General features: G+C 38.3%; 1 protein-coding gene across 2 annotated transcripts in view; it reads left to right on the top strand.

The window, feature by feature from the left end:
- RASA3 (RAS p21 protein activator 3) overlaps positions 1 to 23934 on the top strand; it is a 126042-nt gene that overhangs the window by 21958 nt on the left and 80150 nt on the right. For both annotated transcript variants that reach the window (XM_027640523.1, XM_027640533.1), the window contains exon 2: positions 16243 to 16360. In XM_027640523.1, the coding sequence (XP_027496324.1) occupies positions 16243 to 16360 (118 nt within the window). The remainder of the gene's footprint in view (positions 1 to 16242; positions 16361 to 23934) is intronic.

Raw genomic sequence — 23934 nt, 5'->3', positions numbered from 1 at the left:
GGGGAAAGTATTTAATTCTCAGATGGAGAATTAAGTGTTATTGATGGTGAGTAGGGTATGGATACACTTGATGTAGCCAGAGGATGGCTGTGTGATGTAGCCTTGTGGGTTTCTTAGTTGTATTTTAGGCTTCATTTTGGTAAGGAGTGAGAAACCTCATGAAAGAGATGATGTACAATATAAGCTTCAATGGTGATTCAGCTGAATAGAGGGAAGGATATTTTAAAGTAGACAAGTTGACTGTCAAGGAATACCTTGAAAGAAGTTCAGATTGGTTTATGCAAACTCAGACATTGCAGAGTGGACAAGATGTAGTACTGTTTTGCATAGATTGTCTTTCTTGACTGCTTTCTGTCAAAATCAAAGGGAAATATCTTGAAAAACTTGGAAGATGAAGAGTTTTTTGAAGTAAGAGGGCTCAACAGTAAAGAGGGTGGAGAAGACTAACCAGCAGAGAGCATTAAATGGTGGTAAGGGAGTATAGAGTTGAATGGAGAATGATGACTGATGGAATTGGATCTTTGTGTAAGTAGAGTGGCTTCTTTTTGTCAGAGGCTTTGCTGCTTTTACTTGAGTCTTTAGATTAATGGCATTATAGAACAACACTAGCAAGGGTAGCCGTGAAAGGGGAGCCTGTAGTCCAAGTACTTGCAAGACTGCAGCCTCAGATCTTCCAAGAGCTTATACTACAAAAGGCTGTAGGAAATAGATATGCCATGCTATGTGGTTACACAAACCTGTCCTGTTCACTCTCATTGCTGCCCCATTTCTTGCAGTTAGGCCAAAATTGGTGGTATGAATCCATTAGGAACCTATATGGTGTCAGAGCTAATGGCTGCACAGGATCTGTTCTGGCCTGATATGGTCTGTTCTGCTTAATTGGTTTGTGTAGCACATGAACATGTGTGGTTGCATCATGTGGAGGAAGATGGGCAGCGTGCAGTCAGCTGGCCTGTGGTGGCTTCAAGTGGCTGTGAAGCTGCAGTGTTACTGCAACAGGTGAGGAAATCGCTGCGCCCCACTTAAAGACCCCCTTGAAACTCTTTTGTCTTTTGACACAGCATGAGTGTGTTGGAATTCAGGAAAGTAAGAGACACCAACTTGCAATTTAGTTAATATTAAAAATTAGTTATAATACTTGCTTTTGAACTTTCCTATCAAATTTATGCTATTAAATACTGTTTGCTGTTTCTCTGGAGGAGTATCTTCTTTAGGCTAAGAACATATTATTACAGAAACCTGTTCTATCTGCCTTTCAAAGGAGAGAAGTTCTGATTGATAACTATAAGAACTCTCAGGAAATAAGAGTGACCCAGAAGAATGTTGTTACCTATGTAGATGTTTCTTTTAAAGACTGATATTTTTGCTTATCTTTGGAGGCGATTTCTTTGTTTGAATAACAAACTGCATTTCCCACTTGCAGGTGTATGTACTGCCTCACTTCTGAATTTATAATGGGAGTACTTTAATTTCAGAACAAGTTAAAGCTGGACATAGGAAACAAGTAATTTCCTTTGCAGAAACCCCCACTAGTCAAGTATTTCAAAAGATGTGCAGTCAGAACAGATGCTTTCATGTATTGATGATTTTTAACATTCATATTCACAAATGGTTCATCTTCCGGGAAGACAATGTCTTTCTTCAGATCTCATAAATCTGTAGCTGACAGCAGTGTGGTGGTTATGGCATGGTTATATGGGATATGACAGTACTGGAGTGGGTAGAGGTGAACTTCAGTGGGAACTGTTGTTGGGCTCCTGTCAGTGTTACTCTGCACTTCTTTTGTGTGTATGTACCTTCTTACCGCTCGCAAGTTCCTCTGCACTTCTATTTTGGCACAGTATCCCCTCAGTCAGCTTCCCATGAAGAGTGTCATTCCTATCAAAGTAATTTCCGTCATGAAACATTTTTTTGCCAGGTGGCTTTGCAACTGTTATAGTACCTTTTTCATGCCTAAATTGGTCTTCTTTCCACATTAAAGCCTTTGGGAGCCATTTTTTTTTTCTGTGCATGTATGTTACAGCACTGCTGGAAGCATACACTAACAATAATATTTCCTGTCATGGTTACTGGAAGCTGTTTGTCTTACCTGTTTGTTAAAAGGACCAGATGCTTTGTCTTTTCCTGCTCTGCGTTGGTAAATTCTGCTTTGTGTTTGTTTTCCCCCACTTGTGCTGTTATGCCAGCAGGCAAGAGGCTTTCCAGACCATGATGTTCATCTGGACATGCTGCACAGGAGTGTCCTTTGGTGTAAGGCATTTGGGTCAGGCTCTGTAGGCTTTGCTGGCCCTCAGATGCAGCTTCTGCAACATGTCATGCGGTTGCATTAGCAAATATTGTAATGCAGTGCTTCACTGTGGTCTTTGATCTGAGTAATCTGAAGTTGCATTTCGAATATGAAGTGCTAGAGAGGGATGTAGTTCAGCTACATAGGAGTTAGCTGTCTGGCTTACTGTGCACAATCACAGATGGAGTCTGCAGCAGAACTGGGATGGAATGCAGATCTTCAACCAAAAGAGCCAACTTCTTGCATGGAGATGGAAACTTCTTGCACAGAATAGATCCGATGTGTGTTGTTGCTTTGTGAAAATAAGTGGACTGTTTTTGAAACTACATAAACTACATGAAATGAGTAAGGGGTTAACTGAAGGTGAATGGCTTTCCATTCTTGGGTGATCTCTGCAAAGAAGCACTGGTTTGTTTTGGTAGCCAAATGTCTGGTGTATTCATCCCCATCCCCTAGCATTAAAAATAATGACTACAGTATGCACGTGGATTTGTGTGCATCTTCTGTATTTAACTTGTGTTCTACCCTAAAAGGTAAAAGTAGGCATATTTTTATCCAATAGTCTTTGGATAGGCATGTCTATTTACATGCTTTAACTTCTGCAGCTGGTTATTGTTAATGTCTGTGAAGAACTTTTACAGTCTGTGGAAGTGTGTGATATAATCCAGAAATCAACTTCATTTTACACATGGTTATCAGAAGCCTTCCCTGACTCCAGTCTGCTGTTCTTTTGTATGGCATGAATTTGCACAAGGGATTGAGGAAATTATTTCAAGACAAGTGGATATTGCATGCATTTAGCTTGGCCTATAGATTCCTATTGACACTGGCTGCATATGATAGCATCGCTTCATGTGACCTTCTGAATAAATATGAAAGGATTTATTCCTTTTTTTACTTTGTGATAAAACTAGTACATGCTGTATCTGTAAGAAAAACGTGATTTTATCACTTCTGTTGGGCTCTGAAAAAAAATAAACAACAACCTCTGAGTTGATGTGTGTGAGTAAATTATCACTGTTTGCCTGCTTGATGTGTTTTGTAAACTGCTGATGACAGAGTTAGCCAAGGTTTTGTGTGTTTTGGGCTTTTGATGACTGAGTAGTTGCAGCACATAACTGTGGATTCAAAGCTGTGAGTTTAAATTTACTTGAGTGCGTTGTCCTTATTGGGCTGAGGACTAAGCTTGGTTACAGTGCTTTCTCCACCTGTGTCAAGAAAGCAAGCCACTGGCACTGTGTTGGCTCAAAGACTGTGAAGTTGGATGTTGGTTTGATTTGGCAGTTTTCAGAATGGGACTTCTAAATTAAGATTAACTTCATATATCAGTATATCTTTTGTATTGTGTTATGTTTAGGAATGCTGTGCCTTTATACCTCCCTCCTGTCAAATATCCTCCACCTGCCCTTCCCTTTTTTAAAGCTTAATCCTTCCTTATCATGTATGAATGTTTGTGTAGGCTTAAGCATTTTAAGAAAGAGAATGTCTTCTGTGTTGGTACAGCTCTTACTACTGCTGGACCTCTGCTACTGAAGCAAAATCAGAGCAGGTTTGTGCTGTGGTAGACAGAATCGTCGTACTGAAGACACTTATAAAACTTTGCAAATGTATTTCAGAGCAGTTGCCAGATATCCCTCTTGTTCATGTTTTTGAATTCCCTCATTTCTGCATAGATAAATTAATTCTGCTTTGTCACCAGTAGTAACTATGCAAAATATTTAACACTTCCCAAATACTTGACATGCAGTGTGACTCACTCCCTTTTCTGTAGCTGATATGACTAACTTGTAAATTGAAACCAGAAGACTAAAAGAAAAATAACATCAATTGAGTTTCAATATATTAACACTTTGCATAATTTAGGAAAGGAAGTAGGTCACTTTCCATTTTTAATACCTACCCACTTTATACTTTGCATAAAAACCCAACAGGATTGCAGACATTTCGTAGAAAGGTATACATTGCCCTGTAAATTCAAATTTTAATCATATGAACTTCTGTGGAAATTGTAAGGGAATACTGTAGTTTTGGCTTAGATGTTTCTTCAAAATCTTAACTCCTTACAGCAAGTGTTGTATTTTTGGTGCATACAGCTACACTCACTTCTGACCTCTGTGATTTTGATCACTGCTTGAAAATAAGTGACTATACTCATCTTGTTGCTTGTTTTTCTGCAACGTTGTGCCTGTCTTATCTATACTCTGTGCTGAGGACTGAAGAAGTAAATGTTTTCTGTTCCTGTAGTTACTGAAGTTGGATAATCTAGCATTTGGTTCTCATCACATTGCCTGCACAGTGAGTCATGCTGTCTTCATTAGGTTTGTTTCTCAGGCCAGGATTCATGTGATGTTCCCCTTCTCTGGGCAATCAGATTAGTCACTGTTTGAAACCTTGTTTAAAAAGTAAATTGCACCACAGGTTTATGCCTTGCTTACCCATTACATGCTTGCCTGCTGCTTGCTGTTTGGGTTCAGCAGCATCATTATATTGAAGAATGTTTTATAGTCACAGTAACTGACACATTATTGGAGTCCCACTGAAATTAGCATATTAAATTTGGGACTTGTAGTACTAGCAAAGACCTGTCTATAAGACAGGGGAATTTTAAATAGTTCAGTTTGCTGAAATACATCTCGCTTAAACTTGGGCTTCTTTCATTATACTCTTAGGAACAAAAAGCTATGTTGCAGATATGGTAGTAGCTTGAACTTTGTGAAGCATATAGATTTATAAAAGCAGTGGTAATAACAAAAATTGGTAACATGGATGGCCTCTTATCATGATACTTGAATCAGACTTAAGATGTTCAGGGCAGAAACTCTCCCTGCTGAATTATCTGTATCTGGAAGTGTTTGGAGCCAAGATTTGATGAAGGTTTCAAACAACTTTAGGACAGTAGCAGAGTTTCCAGACCGTACGATGTGATGTGCTGTTATTTAGGCTGTTGAAGTTCTTTATCTTGGTGCTGGAGGATTTTAGGAGTGATGGTTCAGGTTCATTGTGGTAAGTAGCAGTTTGAAAGACAAACTGTGCAGAAAATGTGAGATGGCCAGATCAGAAGTAGGGAAAGAGAGGGGAAAATCTGTACTGAGTGGTTGTAAACACTTGACTTGGGCACTGCACTAAGCTCACTATCTAGTCAATGGACAGCTGGAGGAACTTGTTCAAATTATGATTCAGAAAACCTGTTGTGTTCATGCCCTGAATCCTCTTATGCAGGAGTCTGTGTGACCAGTAGATGCTAATACAGGCACCAAAACTGTGCAAAATGTTGCATCTTATGAATATCCCCAGGACCAGAGTCTGATTTGTGCCTTCAGAGCAAGTTAAGGTTATGACACGGTGAAGGATTGGAAGTTGCTGAAATAAATGGTTATAAAAACTGTCATAGTTTATAGATGAAAACCAGAGTAGAAGGAAAGATGAATTAATGTTCCACATTAAACTTTCATTTTGGCTCCTTTGAACAGCTTTATTTTTCGTCTTGTAAGTTGTTAGCAGTGTTTTAACAGGCAAATGCTCATGAAGTAGGTGGAGGTACAGACCACTGTGGTAGAAAATGAGATTATCTATAATAAGTCTAAAGAGTGAGGAGGTTTTTTTTGTGAATCTTTTTGTGATGATCTTGTTCTCCCTCCAATTTTCAGCTTATTCTTATGGATATCAGGCAGTCACAGCCATTAGAAGTATTAGTTATAAGTTCAGATTGTTAGCTTTCCTTTCATTCTATGTGAGATAGATGCCTGTGGTGACTAAACAGATATGCTAGAATTCAACTTTGGATGAATTTTATGGGTGTGGATGAGCAGCTCAGGGAATACCCAGCTTCCAAAAAACATTAGATTTGAAAAATGCTCAGCAACTGGATAATTACCTACAACCAAAATTTTTGAATCTTGCTCTTATTTCTGTGAGAATATCCACTGAAATAAAACAGACCTGTGTTTCTTTGAAGTACATTTAATCCTGCTGCATTGGCTTTCCCTGGAAGACAACATGACCCTGTATTTTGGCAGTTACTTTGGTGCAAAGATGAGTATGTTGGGTTATGTATACTGTGAGATGGGAACCTGACCCTGTGACTTCAGGTCAAACAAGAACAAGTGATTGCTTAGGTATTTGTGCACGTGAACTTCATTTTCTTGAAAGATTCTTCCCCCGGCCACCACCACTTGGGAGACTGGGAACTTGGGTGGGGGATATCTTGTTTGTTTTTTGCAGTTTGTTTTGCTTAATGCTGGTCAGTCAAGTCTCATATACTGCTTTAGATTTGTGGGTAGAACTTTACAGCTTGTATTTAAAAATAATCTGGTACGCTGTCAGCAACTCAAAAACTTTCCAGGGCTTAAGATAGTGGTAGCTAGTTGTCATTTCCTCCCTGTACCTAGGTCAGTTTGTCTTCTGTATTTTTAAGTGAAAATTCATTTCAATAATGAGTCAGGAATCCTGTGCAGATACTTCTTTAGTAAGCCTGCTGACACGGCAAGTGGAATGTTTAGGATCTTGGATGATGATGGTCCAGTTCTGTCCATGTGTGAATATTCTGTAACTAGCTGCTTCTAGAAATTCTTGGGCCAAACTGGGTGGTGGCAGTAGTTAAGGCACTTTGGGCTTCAGAGTAGGGTCATGTTGTCCTCTTCCTTTCCATGAAGAAATCAATAGATTTTTAGATCAATTGTGGTGCATCCTTGCTTGTTTGCAATCTTAAGAGTTTAGTTGTATAGCACTGCAAGCTGGCAAGTGATTGCTGTATTAGTCAAGCTCAAATACTTTTCAGTGTCTTAAAATGTCATAAGGAGAGATTTTATTGGTTTTGTTTTATTAATCGAACTGCAAGCTAGCAACAAGAAATTAGCATCATTTATGTAAATTCTTTTGGGTTCTTGGCATATCTGTGCACTACAGGCTATTCAACAGGGAAATAAATTTGGTTTTAAAGCCCACCAGCATGGGAAAGTCACCTATAAATCTTACAAGGCACCAACCGTAGGAATGTCTAAGTGGGATTTATTTTTGTTTCACTCTATTGGAAAAAGTACTATGTAAATGAAGGTACAGTAACTAAAGTAAAATGAATATTGTGGATGATTTTGATAATGTCCTAATCTGAGCATTATGTTCAGTACAGAGCTGAATTTGCAACATAGCATTTGTCAGCCATCAAAGACTGCAGCAATAGAGTTATGAGTTCCCTTTTTCATTCAAAAACCACCTATAAACGCATAGACTGAGAACTGATCATGATCACACTTTTCTGAAAATAAAAGATTTCCTATTATATTGCTGTGCATATGATGCTCTTTGTGTATGAAGGAACACACGAGGAATATGTGTACTAATGAAAGACTATGTCAAGTTTGAAGTATTTGTATTCTTGCCTGTTAGGGGGTTTAAGGGAAACTGCTAGTTACTGCAGGTTTGGAGGAGGATGTTTCTGAGTTTAGATCTCTACTTGGGGAAAAGAAGAATTTGGTCTCTTTGTAGCAAAGTACCTATTTTCAGTGTTTTTGCAGGAAGGCTATTGGGGATATTTTGAAACCTTTTTCCCTCCCTTATCATGATTAATTTTGTAATAGGAAGAGTGTTTTGAATGTGAAGGAGGACACTACTCTGTTAATTCCTAAATCTTAATTGGTTTTCAAGATTGACTTGAACTTCTGTGCTCAGATTCACTCAGTTTCTCTATAGCCAGGTTTTATTTTGGTTTACACTGTATGGCCAAAGGATGGAACTGAACTTGATGTAAACATGATCCTGTGAACCTCTGCTTGGTGAAGATGTTTCTAAATAAGTAATTCTAAAGCAGGAGTGATTGTGGACAGCAGAATCTTTGGAGGAGACAGTTATAGTTGCTTAACATTACCCGTAAAGCTTCAGCTTTTCAGCAACTACTTCTTTTATTACTAGTTTTTAATCTGAGTAAAGTATAACCTTTGACAGATTTGTACTTTTCGTGTTACTCTAAAAGTTTTTAGTGTCACTTGTGATAGAAGTGAGTAGTGTCCTCGAAGAGATGGTGCATTCATCACTTTTTCATTGCTTGTGTTTCTTTTTCACATAGTTATAGCTTTTTGATCTATAATTTAAAAAACCAGGATGTACATAAATAAAAATTGTCCTTTTTTTGTCACATGGCTTTTGGTATCATTTGTGAATAATATAAATGAAAGCAGGTAAAAGTACTTATTTCCACAGAAAGTTCTTTTTGTTTATGCTGATGTTTTTGAGAATGTTACTTTTGTTCCTTACAATGACTAGGCTAGTTATTACAGAGCAATCTTAAATTACCCTAAAGTACAAAGACTCTCAAAAGGGAGCATTTGAATTGCTGTTGTATTTTGTTGTTTGATGTTGTAAATCATTTGCTTGTATTTCCTGTCTCATACTGTTCTTCTAAAAATAGCTGAAATTGCTTGCTGTTTGCTCAGTGCAGCTCCATGATGGAATAGCCTGTTTTTTAAGTTACTTCCTCTCAGCTACTCTGCCCCTCCTGCAGCCTGAATCTCTCCCTCATGGCCTCCCAAACAGATGTTCAGTGACTTAAACTTTGCTGTGAGATGGTCTTTTATAACTTCAGGAAGTTGATTTAAAAAACAAACAAACAAACAGCAACCACCAAAGCAAACAACTCCCCCACCCAAACCCCCCACATCTGAACAAAATCAAAAAACTTACCAAGAATTACACAAGCCACAATCTAAACAAAAGTCAATTCAGAGGCACAGAACAACCTGTAGCGAGTCCTTACAGTAGTGAAACTCGTAGGAAAAACCTCATGAGTCTCTGTCAAATGCAGCTGGGAAGTTACATGAGATGTGTCTTGATGCAAAGTACCATCTTCAATACAGAAGCTGAAATGAAAAATAATATATGTGGAGTCGAGTTTTACATTGTATCAACATAGATAAAGAGACAGTTTGGTTAATTCATCAGTTTTTCTGTAGAAATGTGAAAAAAAAGGCGACACATCAGAGAAACTAAGAATGCCAACCCCAGAATGTCACAGGAAAACACAATTCAAATGTAAACTCCTTGATAACTCCTTTTTCCTGGCAGTATCCTACTTCAAAATAATCTATTCCAAGTGTCCTTTAACAGAGAATAGCTTCAGTCTTGTTGAAAAGCAGCTGGACTGTACATTTTTTTATTTTGTGGGATGAAGTTACTATTCTAAGGGAATCTTTAGAGAAACCTGATGCTTGCTGTTGACCACAATATTGGCAAGTGGCACGCAACCAGTTATATTAATGAGCTGAGAATTATGCTTCTCCTCTTGTACAAACTAAAATCTTAATTTTGCAAGCAGCTCTCATGGAACTTGCTTTATAGGCATATTTCCTCTCAGCTCTGAGATTTGATTAACAGCCCTTGTGCTGAGAGCAGTTAAGTACTTAAGATCATGACAAGATCTTTTGAGCCTTCTGAGTGTGTGTTCTTCTTACAAGAAAAGTAGGACTGTCAGCCTGCAGCTTCTCATCGCTCTGCAATGAAATATCCTCAGCTGCTTCTGTTACATACAAAAATACAACACAAGATATTTGAACAGTTTATTGGACCTTCAAGGCTGGAAAAGGAAGACTGCAATGTCTGATCACGCTCATGTAGGAAAAAGGGAATTTGGCTACTAGCCATTCTGAGTAATAGGTCTGAGTCTGTTCACCACCCGGGCTGTGGCTGATTAGGCTTTGATATTGTTACAGCTGACAGAAATGTCTGTCGTTTGCTTTGTCAGAACAGGTTCCAGGCCAGAGGAAGATCTATCTGTTTGAAGGTTCCTGACTGGTATGGACTAAGTTTAATCATGTAAGGGGAAAATGGTGGTAGTAGTATGGCACCGGGTGTGCTGGTGAAGTGGATTGTGTAGAAGGGATTTTAACAGATGTCAAATGTTCCTATCACCAGGCCGTGAATAGAGATGTCAGCTGGTGCTGGTCTTCAGTTTCATGCCAAAAGATTTGGGGTTGTTGCTGCTTCCATGAAGCCAAGAGGGTTTCCACATGATTCTCTTGTCTAAAAAGTTGTAATTAACGTAGTGTGCTTCATCTCCCTGATGGTTACTTGCTGAAGCAACACTAGCCGAGGTACCAAGTTGCTCAGGGGTTGTTGGTAATGTCCAGGTCATCAGTGTTGTTTTGTTGACATAGTTTTTTCCCTGAGTCTTCTAATGTGATGACCATTTCACGTGGAAAGAGGCTGGCAGGCAAGGGCTTTTAGATTAAGAAGAGGTCATCTAAAAATCTCATTTTCCAGATCATCAAAATCAGTTCACAGATGGCTATTTTTGACCTGGTTTAGAAATTGGATTTTAGAAATCCAGTACAATCTGTCTCTCCATGACAGCAAAGTTGTGTGTATGTGTGTGTACATAAATGCCTGTGGTTAAAGCAAAGAGAGATTGTTGGGAAAATAGTGTTTCTAGCCACATCTGTTTTAAAAAATATATAATTTTTTTTAATATATCAATTTTCTTTATTGGATATTTATGAATTTCATGTGTTTTTCTTATTTACAGACTGTGTGAACTATATACAGACCTGGAGGGAAGAGAAAGTTTTTGACACTTGGTGTATATTGCCTAGAAAGTATTTATTATTTTTAGTTTACTACAAAAGTGCAGAAGAACACTAAGCTACTTATATAACTCTATAGCTGCATGCTGGGTACACCAACTCTTGGGACTTCACTTTTATAATTTATTTTATTTTTATTGCTATTTTCTATTTGAAAAAGCAAAAATGAGTGAAAACTTTCCTTTCTGAGAGGTGCACAAAGTATATCTACATATAGGAATTATATACAAATGTAACCATATATTCTACTTTCAAACATTACATTAATTTCGTATAATTATCACGTTGGCTGTTCAGTAACAAAATTGGTTTGTAATGTGAATGGAAGTTTTTTTAACTATGACCACTTTAATATTAAAGAGGATTATTTTCTCAGTATATACTTCCTGAGGTATTGCTGTCATATCCCTCCTCTTATCCCCACCTCACCCACAAAAAAAATGATTTTCCGTTTGCAAGAAAATGAACCACTTTCTCAACATTCAACATTATTGCAACTGTTTACCTTCCACTTTAAAGTCATTCATAGGCACAGAATTCTAGGTATTTCTGTATTTTTTAGTTGACACAGAGTGGTATATGTCTGCTTTAAGTAAAATTAAATATTAATTAGAAATTTGCTGGTATCTTTATATTTTACATATAATCTGGATTTTGTGCTTGAGGAGGTTTTTAAGCCTAAGTTATGATAGAGAATCAGAGCTCTGTGTGTACACACATTTTCCTTTTTCTGTTTTGGTTTGGTCTGTGAATGTTGAAGCGATAATTCTTTTCAGAAGACAGAAAACTTGAAAGGAGTGCTTGAGATAATTTTTCCCGATTTCCAGCATCTCTATTGAGATAGAGAGCTTAAAGGAGAACAGGAGAAGCTCTTCATTCTTGACATACATCAGTGTTCTGTTTTTGTTCCTGACATGCTTCCCTACAAGCTTCTTTGGAGAACATTTTCCTCAATAGGGCAGAAACAGAGTGGATTGTTGTTGGTTTGCATACGAAACCCTTTTCAGATTTTAAGTATTTTGTTTCTACTCAAGTCTATCAGTATTCTCCCTGAAGTCAAATACTGTGGTGCTGAAAGCTCAGCTGCTTTTACTGGATTTATTTTTTGGAGGTAGGTTTTTGTTTACTTGTTTGTTTTCTGAAATAGTTTGGGAAAAGGTTCTCTCGTGGCATCTTGATAAAATCAAATATGTTGCTGCTAGGAAACAGGAAGCTAAATTGGTTGATGCACTACAAAGTCTTTGTTAATGCATTCAGATTGGCAGATGTCTGCTGGTGACCCAATACTTAGCAGCACAAGAGCAGGAAATTTTGTTCTAAAAGGTAGAAATAATACCTGTCATGCATTCTCTGCTTTTCAGAAAGTTGCGTTTGGGGAAATATGTCAAAAGCAAAGCTGGCACAATGGCAAGTATCTAAATTCAATTAAAAATACTAGAAGCTTCAAAAAATTTTAAGTGGCAGAACCTTAAGGAGATGTATGCATATTGGCTTATTCCTAAAAGCATCTTCAGAGTTTTTTTCCTTCTTACCAGTTATGCTCCCAGGCATCTAAGCAGTGCCCTTCCCTGCCACATATGCAGGAGAGCACTTTTTTCTTGCTTCCCTTTTATTGCCAGTGTTTTAGCAAGGCAGGAATATGCAACATTGGAAAGAACAAGGAAGATGAATATGATTTTGAGGTTTTTCCTTCCTCTTTTTCCAGCTTGTTGCATTCGCTGTGCCTAGCTCTAGCTAAGCTGTCTGTGCTGCCATGGTAGTCTATTTTTGAGTTGTAGTAACCCAATATTTATGGGGAGAAGATAGCAAGCCAGTGATGTATTCAGAATTGTATAGTCTATTTTTTAAGACTTGTCCAAAATACCTGATGTTAACTTTTCCGTAGCTGAAATGAGCTTTGCTAGATTTAAGTACTTAGTGCTAAATTGAGTTCATCACACAATTAAATTAGGACCCATGTATATTAGAAGTACAGGGACAGAGAGAAAAGCTATTGCAAGCTCGAACAGATTATTCTGCTACTGTGTCTCCAAATGAAACCTTATGCTCCAAAACAAAGTGCTTGTGTATTCTAAATTGTCAGGGTCTTAGACATCTTAAGAAACATTCTGTTTTTTCTTAGTGGAAGTGGAAAACTGAAGGTTTTAAAAGCGAATGTATTGACCTTTCATCTGCAAACCCTTTTAAAGTTCTCTAGCATACAGGTACTTCGCCTGGAGTATGGAGATGTGGGGGGAAAAGCGGACTTGGCTTTTGAAAATGCAATTGTTGAAGATGTCTCTTCTACACAGATAGGTTAAGTGATTAAATTCTTGCTCAGAATAACTGAGCTCATCAGCTCTAGTTGTTGAGAAAATGGAAATAATGCATGACTGTATCATGTATTCTGGGCTTTCTTTTTTTTCATTTCAGTAGTAGCAGAACCAAAAAAATACAGATCAAGTTAAACTTCACTGTAGATGGCAAAACAGTGCCACAGAGGGAACTTTTTTGTCTTGGAGGAATCTATAGAGCAACTGAAGCTCTAACAGAGCACATTTGTTGACATAAAATGTCTGGCTGGAGAGTTGAGTCTTTAGCTATGCTTGAAAGCTTGACAGATTTTTCTTTCTCAACTGCTTGGTGCTGGAGGAATCTAAACAGCCATTGACTGCCAGTGTTGGGAAGAAACAGTATTTTTTTTTTTTTTTTGGTGTAAGCTACTACTCAAGTCAGTAACATGATTAATATATTGGGTTGGTCAATTAATCCCTTGTTCTCAGTGATTTCTCAGGGTCTTGTTCTAGTTTGAAGAAAGAAATTACTGTAAAGTGTCCTTCCCCTCTATCTTCCCTCTGTGCCCCACTTTGTAACACTGTGATGGTGGTGAACTTTAATTTCCTGTACAGACTGTGCAGTCAGTCTTTTTCTGGTGGTGCTAAATGGTGTCTTCTGTCACTACATTTAGGTTTCAATATTGTGGGCTTTTCTACTCTAAATCTTTTAACAAAGAGGAAAATTGGGTTTTCAAAATACTGTTCTTACAGAGTGCTCTGACATAACTAAATATTACCTTTAAGCACTTAAGTGAATATTGTGCACATCAAAAAACTGGAAATCAAGATAACAAAATCCGTATTTGTTTTCATGTGTGTGCATTCGTCTTGAAGTAGGAAGTGGAAGAGTGCAGAAAAAGGGAAGATGTTATTTTTTTGGTGTAATTTTGAGCTTGAAAAGTTTTGTCCCTGTTTCTTGGAAGAACTGTGAGGATAGTGTGCCAGCCCCAGAGGAAGACTTCCTTATTGTTCTGTTATTGAAATGCTTCCTGTTGACACTCTTTCTCTTTGGGGAACTTTACCCAGTTATCCAGAAAAGAGGGTAGTTTCATGTGACTTTAATGTGAGAAAAAGTTAAGAGAAATTTGATTGCTTGGGGAGAGGAGACAAACCTTGAGACCTCAGTCTGTGTGAGAGCAGTGCATTTGATTTGTAATTTGCCTGAACTCAGGCTAAGAAGAATAAAACTTTAAGGTTTGCTATGGCAGGATAGATTTCAGTGCAGACTGAGCAAGCCATCGATAATCCTCAGTATATTTTTGTCTAGAGCTGCTGCAGTTAAACTATTGCTAACACTGCAGCTTAGTTGAAAGCCACACTGGGCGTGCCAACAGATGTTCCTGTCACACCTTTGAATTACAGTGGAGATGGCTTTTTTTAATGCAGTGTCTCACGACTCTGAAGGAAGTGGGAAGAATGCTATCAATTTGTATCAGCTAAGCTGAGAGAAGAAACTTATTTAGAAGAACTCTGAAGTGAGGCATTACTGTCTGAAGCAATAGTTTCAAGACCCTTTCCAGGACCTCTTTCTGTATGCTCCATGGTTAGCTTTAGAAAATGTGTGCATGTACGGTCACTCATATACAAGCCATTTGTGAGAAGTGTGGATGTGTGATGTTTCCAAGGGCATGTCATGAGTTGGTTAGCAAAAGTGTGTGAACAGAGTGCTAGAAAGAGATCACAGGCAGGAAGACATGGAGTCCTGTGTCACTTTGTGCTTTTCCTTTGAAGGCTGAGGATGCAGGTTGGCTGAGTCTTTCCTTGCTGTAGATCTTCAGTATTTACATGCATCAGATTGCTATTGAACAAATCTGCAGAAAGGAAAAAGTATGTCTTTACTGAAGATAGGGTTGAAAAAAGCAAGGTAATTCTGTTAATAGTATAAAGCTATTTGAGAGCTGGAGACTGGGAAAGCATGTGTCTAGTAAAGTGCACTTAAGCTGAGCTGCAGACATCCAATAAAAAGATACATTTGTTACCGTCATTTAGATTTTCCTTCTGTACTGGCAAACAAGCCTGTGTTCCCTTGGTCTGTGCATTTTTAGGTTTAGTTGTATTTCTTGTATTTTTACCAGGAGAGAGTGATCTGGTTCTCAAAGTATGTGCTAATAATCTCCGGGTACTGTGAGAATGATGGTAAATAAGACTACATGCATTCTAGACTTACATTTAGTTCTGAGTTTGGTCTTTAGAATTAAATCACTTGTGCACATAGTGGTAAGGTCCTTTAGCAAAACTATGAGGGGCATTACCCAGTTTCCTGTCTTGAGAGTTTTGGTTTTATCAGTCAGCCAAAGAAATTTAGTGCTCAGCTTTGATTATTAATGGATATGTAGAGGAGAAAAACAGTGGGTTTATTCTTGTTTCATACTCTTGTGTTTTGTATTCTCTTGGTTACCCTTAGTTCCTTAATCCTATCTGTTTTGTTGTTGTTAAATACAGGATACATACTTAGTTCTTGCTGCAATTTTGAAATAAATGTTTATTATGAAGAATATTCATGACTTGCATGGTACCTTTGTACAAGGACCTTAGGCAGCTTCACAAGTGCTAGTTACCCCATCAGAGTGCTTTGGGGTCCAGCTTGTGATTTAAGGCTGTTGACTGTAACTAAAGTGACTGTTTTCCATCTCCCCGTCTGTGGAGAGTGGTGGAGATAGGGGGTCACTCCTCGTTTGCTGTGTTCTGGTCATGTCGTTAGGATAAAATCAGTGGGCTACATATAAAAGCTTGATTACCATGTTGTATGGTGTTCCTGGTACCTTATGGCAACACAAGCATGGAAGGAAGAAGTATGTATCCAAATACATATGAATAAATTGGATGCAACAGATGGTTGAGTTGTTGCTGGCTACTACTGAGCTCTAAGCGCAGTGACTGTCAGGAGCTGCTGCCTTGGAAACAGAGTACTGCTACAAAGTTTAATGGGGACTTCACATTTCAGAAGGAAAATACAACATAATACTTCCCTTTAACCATGTTGCTGACACTGTGTTAGGTGACAGATGACTAATGTATGGATAACTTTTCAATATGTAATCTTTCTGGCTTTTTTCTTTCTTGTCTTTAGGCGAAGCTAAAAATCTTCCCACATATCCGGGGCCAAACAAGATGCGGGATTGCTACTGTACCGTAAACCTGGACCAGGAGGAGGTTTTCAGGACCAAAATAGTGGAGAAGTCATTATGGTAACAAATACATGTATAAATGTTCTGTTAACTCTTCTTATTCTCTGTTTACTATGTTTGTGTAATGTTCCAAAGATACTTCCTTGAGGGGACGAGAGGATGAATATGATTCTTTTTCCACTTTTAAGAACACTAGTGGTAGAACTAGTAACGTCATGATTCCTATCTGTATTGAAGGGAAACTGTCTTCACCAAGGCAACCCATATTAATTCTTTTCCTAACAATGTACAACCAGTGCTCCTTTCTTTCTGCAATATTTGTTTTGAACTTCCCTAAGCTTCTGAAATCTCAACTTAGAAGGAGCACTGAAGTCTATTTTGCATCTGTCTGTGCTTAGAATTTTGCATTGGTCTGTCTATCCTAATGGAGGGAGTTGGGGTTTTTATTTTTTTCCTGTCATGAGGCTGCAACTGAAAGGAGACGTTTTGAACATAAGATGCTTGTCTGATTATCTTGGACACTTCCTGTGAGATTGCAGAAGTCAAATGTTGAATGAAACAGAATGAGAAGCATGTAGTAAAAATTAAAACACTTTTTCCTGGAAATCCCTATACATAAAAAAAATTTAAAAAGTATTTAAAATTAATATTTAAGTATATAATTTTAATATATATTTAGAAATATATGTATTCTGGTAAGCAAGGCTTTTTTCTGAATGGAGGGAAAAGTAACACCAGGGAACAATCAAGTTTATAACTTTTCTCTTAAGAGATAACTCTCACTCTTTCCAATTTGAGTAATAAGTTAGGAATTTGCTATTTGTCTTGTTATTGCAAATAATTTACTTCAGGAAGTAGCTCTAGACCTCATTGCCAAGCCCTCAGAAGTACCTGACACATTCAAGAATGTGAGTGGGCTTTATTTTCCTAAGTTTCTTTAATTGTTCTTTCACATAAATTTTTGTCATCTTTAGGCCTTTATCCCTCATCTTACATTCTGATATGGTGCACTGGGGTCTGTAAGGAAGATTTTTTGTATCTTGAGGAATTTAAATTGGCTAAACAGTGGTTTTGACTGGTGTTGCTAACACTTTCCTATTTGTAGGATACTGTATTAACAAAAAGTATGCCTTCTTCCTCACCCCATAGCTGGTGTGTAGTATCCCTAATTCTATTGTTCTTGAACCAGTTGTTCTCTAAAGGTGGTTTCGTAACTCATAAATTCATTCCTGTGTGGCCTTTTTCTGGATGATCTTTAGTGCTTCACAAGGAAATGGAGGTTGGGAAGTGAGGATGTGTGAGAATAGTTGATTTCATTTCCTTGAACTAATCCAAGCATTTTTCTGTTGAAAAAATAAACTCTTGGTAGGAGAAATAAGCAACAATTGTCATTCCTTCAGTGGGAAAAATTCCATCTGTTTTTAGATATCATTATAAAGCTGGAGAGGTACACTGAGGTTCTGCGGAACTGGAAGGTTTCTGGTTTCCTGGGGAGCTAAGTTCTTTTTGTTAATTGAGGTGAATTCAGAGGAGAGCAGCACAATCATCAGAGGCCTGGAAAACATAAGTGATGAGGAAAAGTTAAAAGATTGAAATTGTTTAGTGTGGAGAAGAGGGCTGAGTATGTAAATAAAAAAATTAAACAAAACAAAAAAGACAAACAACCCCCCCACCAAAAAAAAGGGTGAGGGAACTGATCTGTCTGTCCAGTATGGATATTACAAGTAATAATGAACTTGAATTTCAGTGGGGAAGGAAGTTGAGGTTAAGGTTTATTGTGAAGAAAAATCTTTCTGTTGTTAAAGATCCTGAAGTGCTGGAGTAGGTTTCTTTGGTTTTTCTGTATTTGTCAATGATGGCTTTTAATAGGTTCTATATAATCACTTCTAACTAAATAATGGGGATCTTCCAGCTTTGAAATGGTGGTGGACCAGATGACCTCTCAAAATCCCATTATGGACCTATTTTCTTTGATCTAAGGGTTGACTAAAGATCATCTTCTTGGTCATTCTTTCTTCTCCTGGTGAATCCAGTGTTTAGTGGGAGTTAGCTTTCCCCCTGTGCAAACTTCTATTTTCAAATACTATTTTTGGAAAACTCACTTCTTAAGTCTCCGAATATCCACTTGTAGATACTGATTTAAACTCAATTTTGCATTTAGCCGTGTGTTTCTCTGTCTGTTTTTCTGTTGCATAAAAGAAAAGCAGACAAAAATCCCAGATATGCCTGGGGTGTCTTCCCGGTATGTGGATAGGAATAGCTCTTACCTAGTAAGGCACACTCAAACAGCTACTTTATGTTTCATGACTGTGCTTATATCTATGAAAATAAGTGCATACATAGACTTCCAGAAGATGTTTTTCTAATGATTTCAGACCCTACTGCATTTGCCTATTGTTTTTTGTAAGATTCTGAGATGAGCACATAGTTGAGGAGCCAGTTACACTGTTATATTTTTTAATGCTTGTTTGCAAATTGATTTAACCCATTGAGTGAATTACTGGGCAGGTGAGGTTTATGTGCCCTAAGGCCAGTGTTATTCGTATGCAGCAGAGAAATACCTGCTCTCATGGTGCTTCTTTGCCAGGCGTTTGCCAATGTAATAGTGAATCATGTGCTAAGTCCCTTTTTCTGGGGTATCACTGCTGTGATATGAGATGTTTGGCCCAGCTTCACATCCCTGTTCCCAACACTTGACTAAAATAATTGAACCCTGCCTGAACATCCTTGTGGCTGGCATTGAAGTGGGGGATACAGCTTGACATAGTTCTTCCTTACAGTTTGAAGGGGAGAACAACTGGCTCTGATATGTTGTTCTTGCCTATTTTCTACTTCCTATCACTTTGTGGCTGCCACAGGGCTGGTTTGCTGTAAAGTTTTTAAGAATTGCCTGTATTTTTAGTCATTCTGATAACTCCTCCATCTTTCAATAAGCTCAAAAAATTATTTTCATACAGTCTATGGACAATAAGATGCTTTTTGTGAAAATCTGAATTACAAAGTGTTTCATATTGGTTCTGGAACAATGTCTTCTCATTCAGATTTGTTCTGAAGAAGCCTATCTTTTGCAGCATTTCTGCATAAAATAATTTTTTCATCTGCATGAAAAGGCTTGTAATTAAAGTCACACTGAAACACTGTCTTGTGTATTAGGGAATTCAAGGAGTGCTAACCTTTTTTTTTTTCTTACTTTTGTCTTTACACAGTTGAGTTTCATTAGTCTTCTACTAAGCATTCCAGAAATGTATATTTTTTCCACACAGGCCTTCTCCTGGTGTAAAGCTTAAACAGAACTGGCAAATGGGAAAAAGGAAGCAGTTATCTCTCCTTCCCGGAGGGACTTGGATGAATGTCCAGTTCTGGCTTGCTTGGAATATCTGTGACTGAGCCTTCACATCATCTGCTGTGTTTTTTACTGGGACAGTGTAAGAAGTTGCCTCCTTGAGCTCTGTCCCAATCTTCTGCAACAGATTTTCTTTTTTTATTAGACTGTGGCAGAGGCATGAGAAGACAGTTGAGAGCAGTAACCTTTTAACTCAGCAATGCATGAATCATTCAGAACTCAAAAGAATTGAACTAGCACATCCTGTTGTCCAGTGGAGTGCCCTTACCAGTACTCTGAAGAGAATCTCTGTAAGCCTGATGCCCTTTATCTAAGTTTGCATCTCAAAAACTGAGAGCAGCCAGCATGGTGAATCTTACCTCCTTTATTCAGCAATCAGGTGGGACTCATAAATTACAATGTGGAACTCAAGTCATTCCTGTCAGCCAGCCTCTGTTAGCTGCTGTTGAATTGGAAGGCACTGCTGCCTTGTGCTGGAGGATTTTGAGGGCTGCCATGATAACTTGGTAGTGTCTGACTGAAATAAGTCAGCCAGATACCACATGGGCAGGCCTTTCTATGAAACCACAGAGCAACACGAAAGTACTGTTTATATAGGGCACTTCCGAGTCATCCCTCTTCTCTGGGGATCTTTGGACAAGCATAGTGAACGTGTGGCTTGGTCGGAGCAAGCAGTCCAGGTTCTCAAGAAGAGAATCTTGAAATCTTCAAGCAGCACTGTTTTCGTAAACTCCTTGGCATTAGCTTTCATTTAATTCTAAAAAGGTCACATGCAAGTCATAAGATATGAGGGAGAGGTCAGAGCCAGGATTTAATATGCTTCTCTATTTTTTATTTGTCATTCAATATTTATATTACCATCATCCACAAAGGCACTGAGTAGAGTTGGATCCATTCCATATAACCTAGCAAAGATGTACGTGAAGGGACTCTTGTATTTTATGTCCTAAGGAACATGTGCTAATCACTGTGTTTGTTTTAATGCACAGATCTACAACTTTTCTATAGTTCTGAGCTGCAAGTAGACAGCCTGACAGTAATTTTGCCTATTAATTTCCTTGGCTGAATCAATTACTTATCTTCCCCCATTAGTAGCTTCTCCCACTTCAGGCTCCACCATCCAGGAGTGTTTCCTAGCTGCAGATCTTTCCTAGGGATGAATTTTCGTGGCCTGTTGGTGTTAAGGCTGACTTTGCCTTTGCTGTTTGCATCAAATGTGTCCATTCACTTAAAGGGCAGTGTCAGCTGCAACAGGAAATCAAGGCAGCTTCTCAAATCATAGGTGAAGAATGGAAGGAATGTGACATCTCTAAATTTGTTTCAAGGATATGAATAAAGGCAAAAACTGTCGTATGCTGAGAATCAAATGGCTGACAGTGTGTGCTTTTGAGAGATGAGCCAAGCATCTTGAGTCTGTGATTATTGAGTTCACCACTATTTCACTGAGGAATTTTTCACGTGCTAAACATAGTGATCAAAGCCTGAATGAAACAGTAAATGAAGCCAGAGACACTTTCCCCACCCCCAGTCTTTTTTTTTTTTTTTTTTGTGCTAGTCTCCAGTGAACGTAACAGTGAGAACTTTAAGTCTGCAGTGTGCTTGTGAGTGTATTGTGAAATGTGCTGTAAATTCACAGTTAAAGCTGTGTTCTGTTTAACAAGTGGTTGCTCTGTTTTAGAATTAGATTGGGTAACAATTCAACCAGTAGCTCTCAGAACTTTCTCTAAGTAATTTTACTGCCATATTTAATGTTGTTATTTTCTAATTCTAGGCTTGCTTAAACCCTTTTTTCCCCTGTGTTTGGAGTTCGTGGCTGCATAACTTCTCATGCTCAGATAACATCTTGGATGCAGGCCACTTCTCAAATTTTAAACACAAAGTTGTTTCCCTTAGTTGGAGCGTTGCCAAAATTAGCTGTTGCATCTGAGTTAGCTCCATTAGCTGCTTCTACATTCTTACATTGCCAGCTCACCTCCTTGAAATAACAGCTTTCCCCAGACCAGTGGACCTAAGCAAAGAGGCCTTGAGGTGGATGATGTAGCATGTTCTGCAGCTTCTCTCCTGCTGTTCCTGGGGTCTGCCAGCTTCTGCACTCGACTGCAGCTAATTGTGGCTTGAATTTCTAACTATAAACTTCAGTTCTGAATCAACTCAAACCTTTAAGGTAAAGATTTAAGATGGGTATGGGTACAGCTTCAACCTGGTCAGGGATATTAATTAAGCCAAGGATTCTGTGGTTGTATAGAGAAGTAATATAGCTGGGAAGGGTGCCAGTAAGGGAAGCAAGACTTAATGGAAGGAGGAGAATGAAGTAAACCTTGAGACTCAAGGCAGGGTTTATGAATGAGAGCGTTTATCCACACGAAAAGCCACCCATGTGAGTAACAATTGTTGGTGTTGTAGTCTGGTTTGAGTGATGAGGGAAAAAAAAGTCAATGCAGCTGTAATGTGACTTCTGCTGTTTGTGTGTGTCGTCTTACAGAATATTTTGGGAGGTGACCAGGGGCCAAATGGCTGCTGCTTCAATTCATCTTAATCCGTGTAAGCCTCATTGAGCCAAACCAGCAACTGTCAAGTGAGGTTGATAACTATAGCTCATGTGTGTGTTTGTCTCTTCTGAGCATAGGATTGAGAAAATAATACACTACTTTATTTTTTTTGCCGTGTAGTAGGGCTGGTTGTGGCTGTAACACAGCACTGTTCATCTGGGTGCCTCTGCCCAGTGAATGAGAAAAAAATTGCTTAGGCTTGGTGGGTGTCTGGAAGCAGCCAGCACTCTTTAACAGTGGGCATAAGTGATATGTTTGGATGTACATGTGACCTCCTCTGCCATATACTTTCTGCTGCATGTCCTCTGCCAAATCTGGGCTTCAAATATAATATTAGTTATTTTTAATAAATTGTTTAAGGAAGCTACCATGACATCTGCCAACTTTGACTCTTACAGAGCCTGTCATTTGTCTGTTGTCTTCTAGTTCTGTGTCTAATAGGAGACTGAAGTGCATTCAGATTTTATTTGGCTTGCTGTATCTGCTTTCAATAAACCTTCTCTTCTCTGCCCCACCCCAGTCCTTTTACATACACTGCAAAGCATAGCATAAAAAGTATTAACCAAGTAGTAGAAAAAGCTTAGTAGTAGAAACAAACAAGTGTGTTCCTTTGTACAGACTGATTTTGCTTCCCGCTCACATGGCGATGTGAACTCTGGTGTTCAGTTCATGCAGCAGGATGAATCCAGTATTTCTAAACCTTTTAAAATAGTCAGAGGATGTGGAGTTGTCTGTGGCATGTTAATAGTCCTTACTTTCAATCACAAAAGCAGTTTAGAAAAAAAAAATCCATACACAAAGAATTCTGGTTTGAGGGGTTTCATTATTATTCATCATGCAACTCTTTCACTTCATCCACTGAACTACTGGTGCCAAAACAAAAACAAAACTGCTTTAGCAAATTCTAAGTACTGAGAAACAAGCATGAGATTTTGCAACACAGCCTGAAAGTAAAGAAATGTTTTTACACTGACATTTTTTTATGAAGTCTTTCCCTCTCTGTTAATATTATTTGTGATGATTTCAGTAGATATCTGAAGTTATGGAATTAAAGTTGCAAGTACATCACTGGAATTTAGTAAAACATGTAAATGTGAACAATTTTTGAACCCTTTATAGAGGAAGAAGCTCCTATTCATCATGTTTGAAGTAAGGATCCTCTTCCTTATTTGCTTTCATTCCACTTGATCTACACAGTAATTTTTGTTTCTCTTCTTCCCTGTCTCCTCCTGAAAATGCCCATTGCCAAAACACACGTTTAGAAGAGATGCAAAAATAGATACATTGAAATGAGACTGGTTTGAAGCTGTATGTAAGTGGAAAAATACCTAACGGGATCCTTCTGGCTTTTGTTTTCTTGGTGTTCTTGCTCCCATGAGCAGGAACAAGCAAGTTTTTGGTGAGGGGAGAGTATGCCTGAAGGTTCAAATCCATTGCACTATTTATGTGTCTACTTGACTTTATATTTTCTGTGTTTCTCTTCTGTGCTAAGAGCTGTGGAAGCATCCTGAGGAAAGTGTCCTGAGGAGGGATTGGTTAGTCTATGTGTTAGTGGTAGAGGCTGTATAAAAGCTGTGCAGTAAGAGAGAGCCTTGTGTTTCTTGTGGAAAAAGGACTGCTGAGGTAGGACTTTCCTCCTTCAGAGCATGTTAAGGCGATGGGCATGTACTGAAAAAGAAATGAGAAAGGTTTGTGAAGTGAGAGTATGTGGAATAGAAGGCTACAAAGTCAGGCCCTTGTGT

The sequence above is a fragment of the Corapipo altera genome, unplaced genomic scaffold (genome assembly GCF_003945725.1).
Source record: "Corapipo altera isolate COAL_440 unplaced genomic scaffold, ASM394572v1 0, whole genome shotgun sequence".
Taxonomy (NCBI): domain Eukaryota; kingdom Metazoa; phylum Chordata; class Aves; order Passeriformes; family Pipridae; genus Corapipo; species Corapipo altera.
The sequence above is the reverse complement of the archived record's forward strand: the minus strand, read 5'-3'. Positions and strand labels throughout refer to the sequence as shown.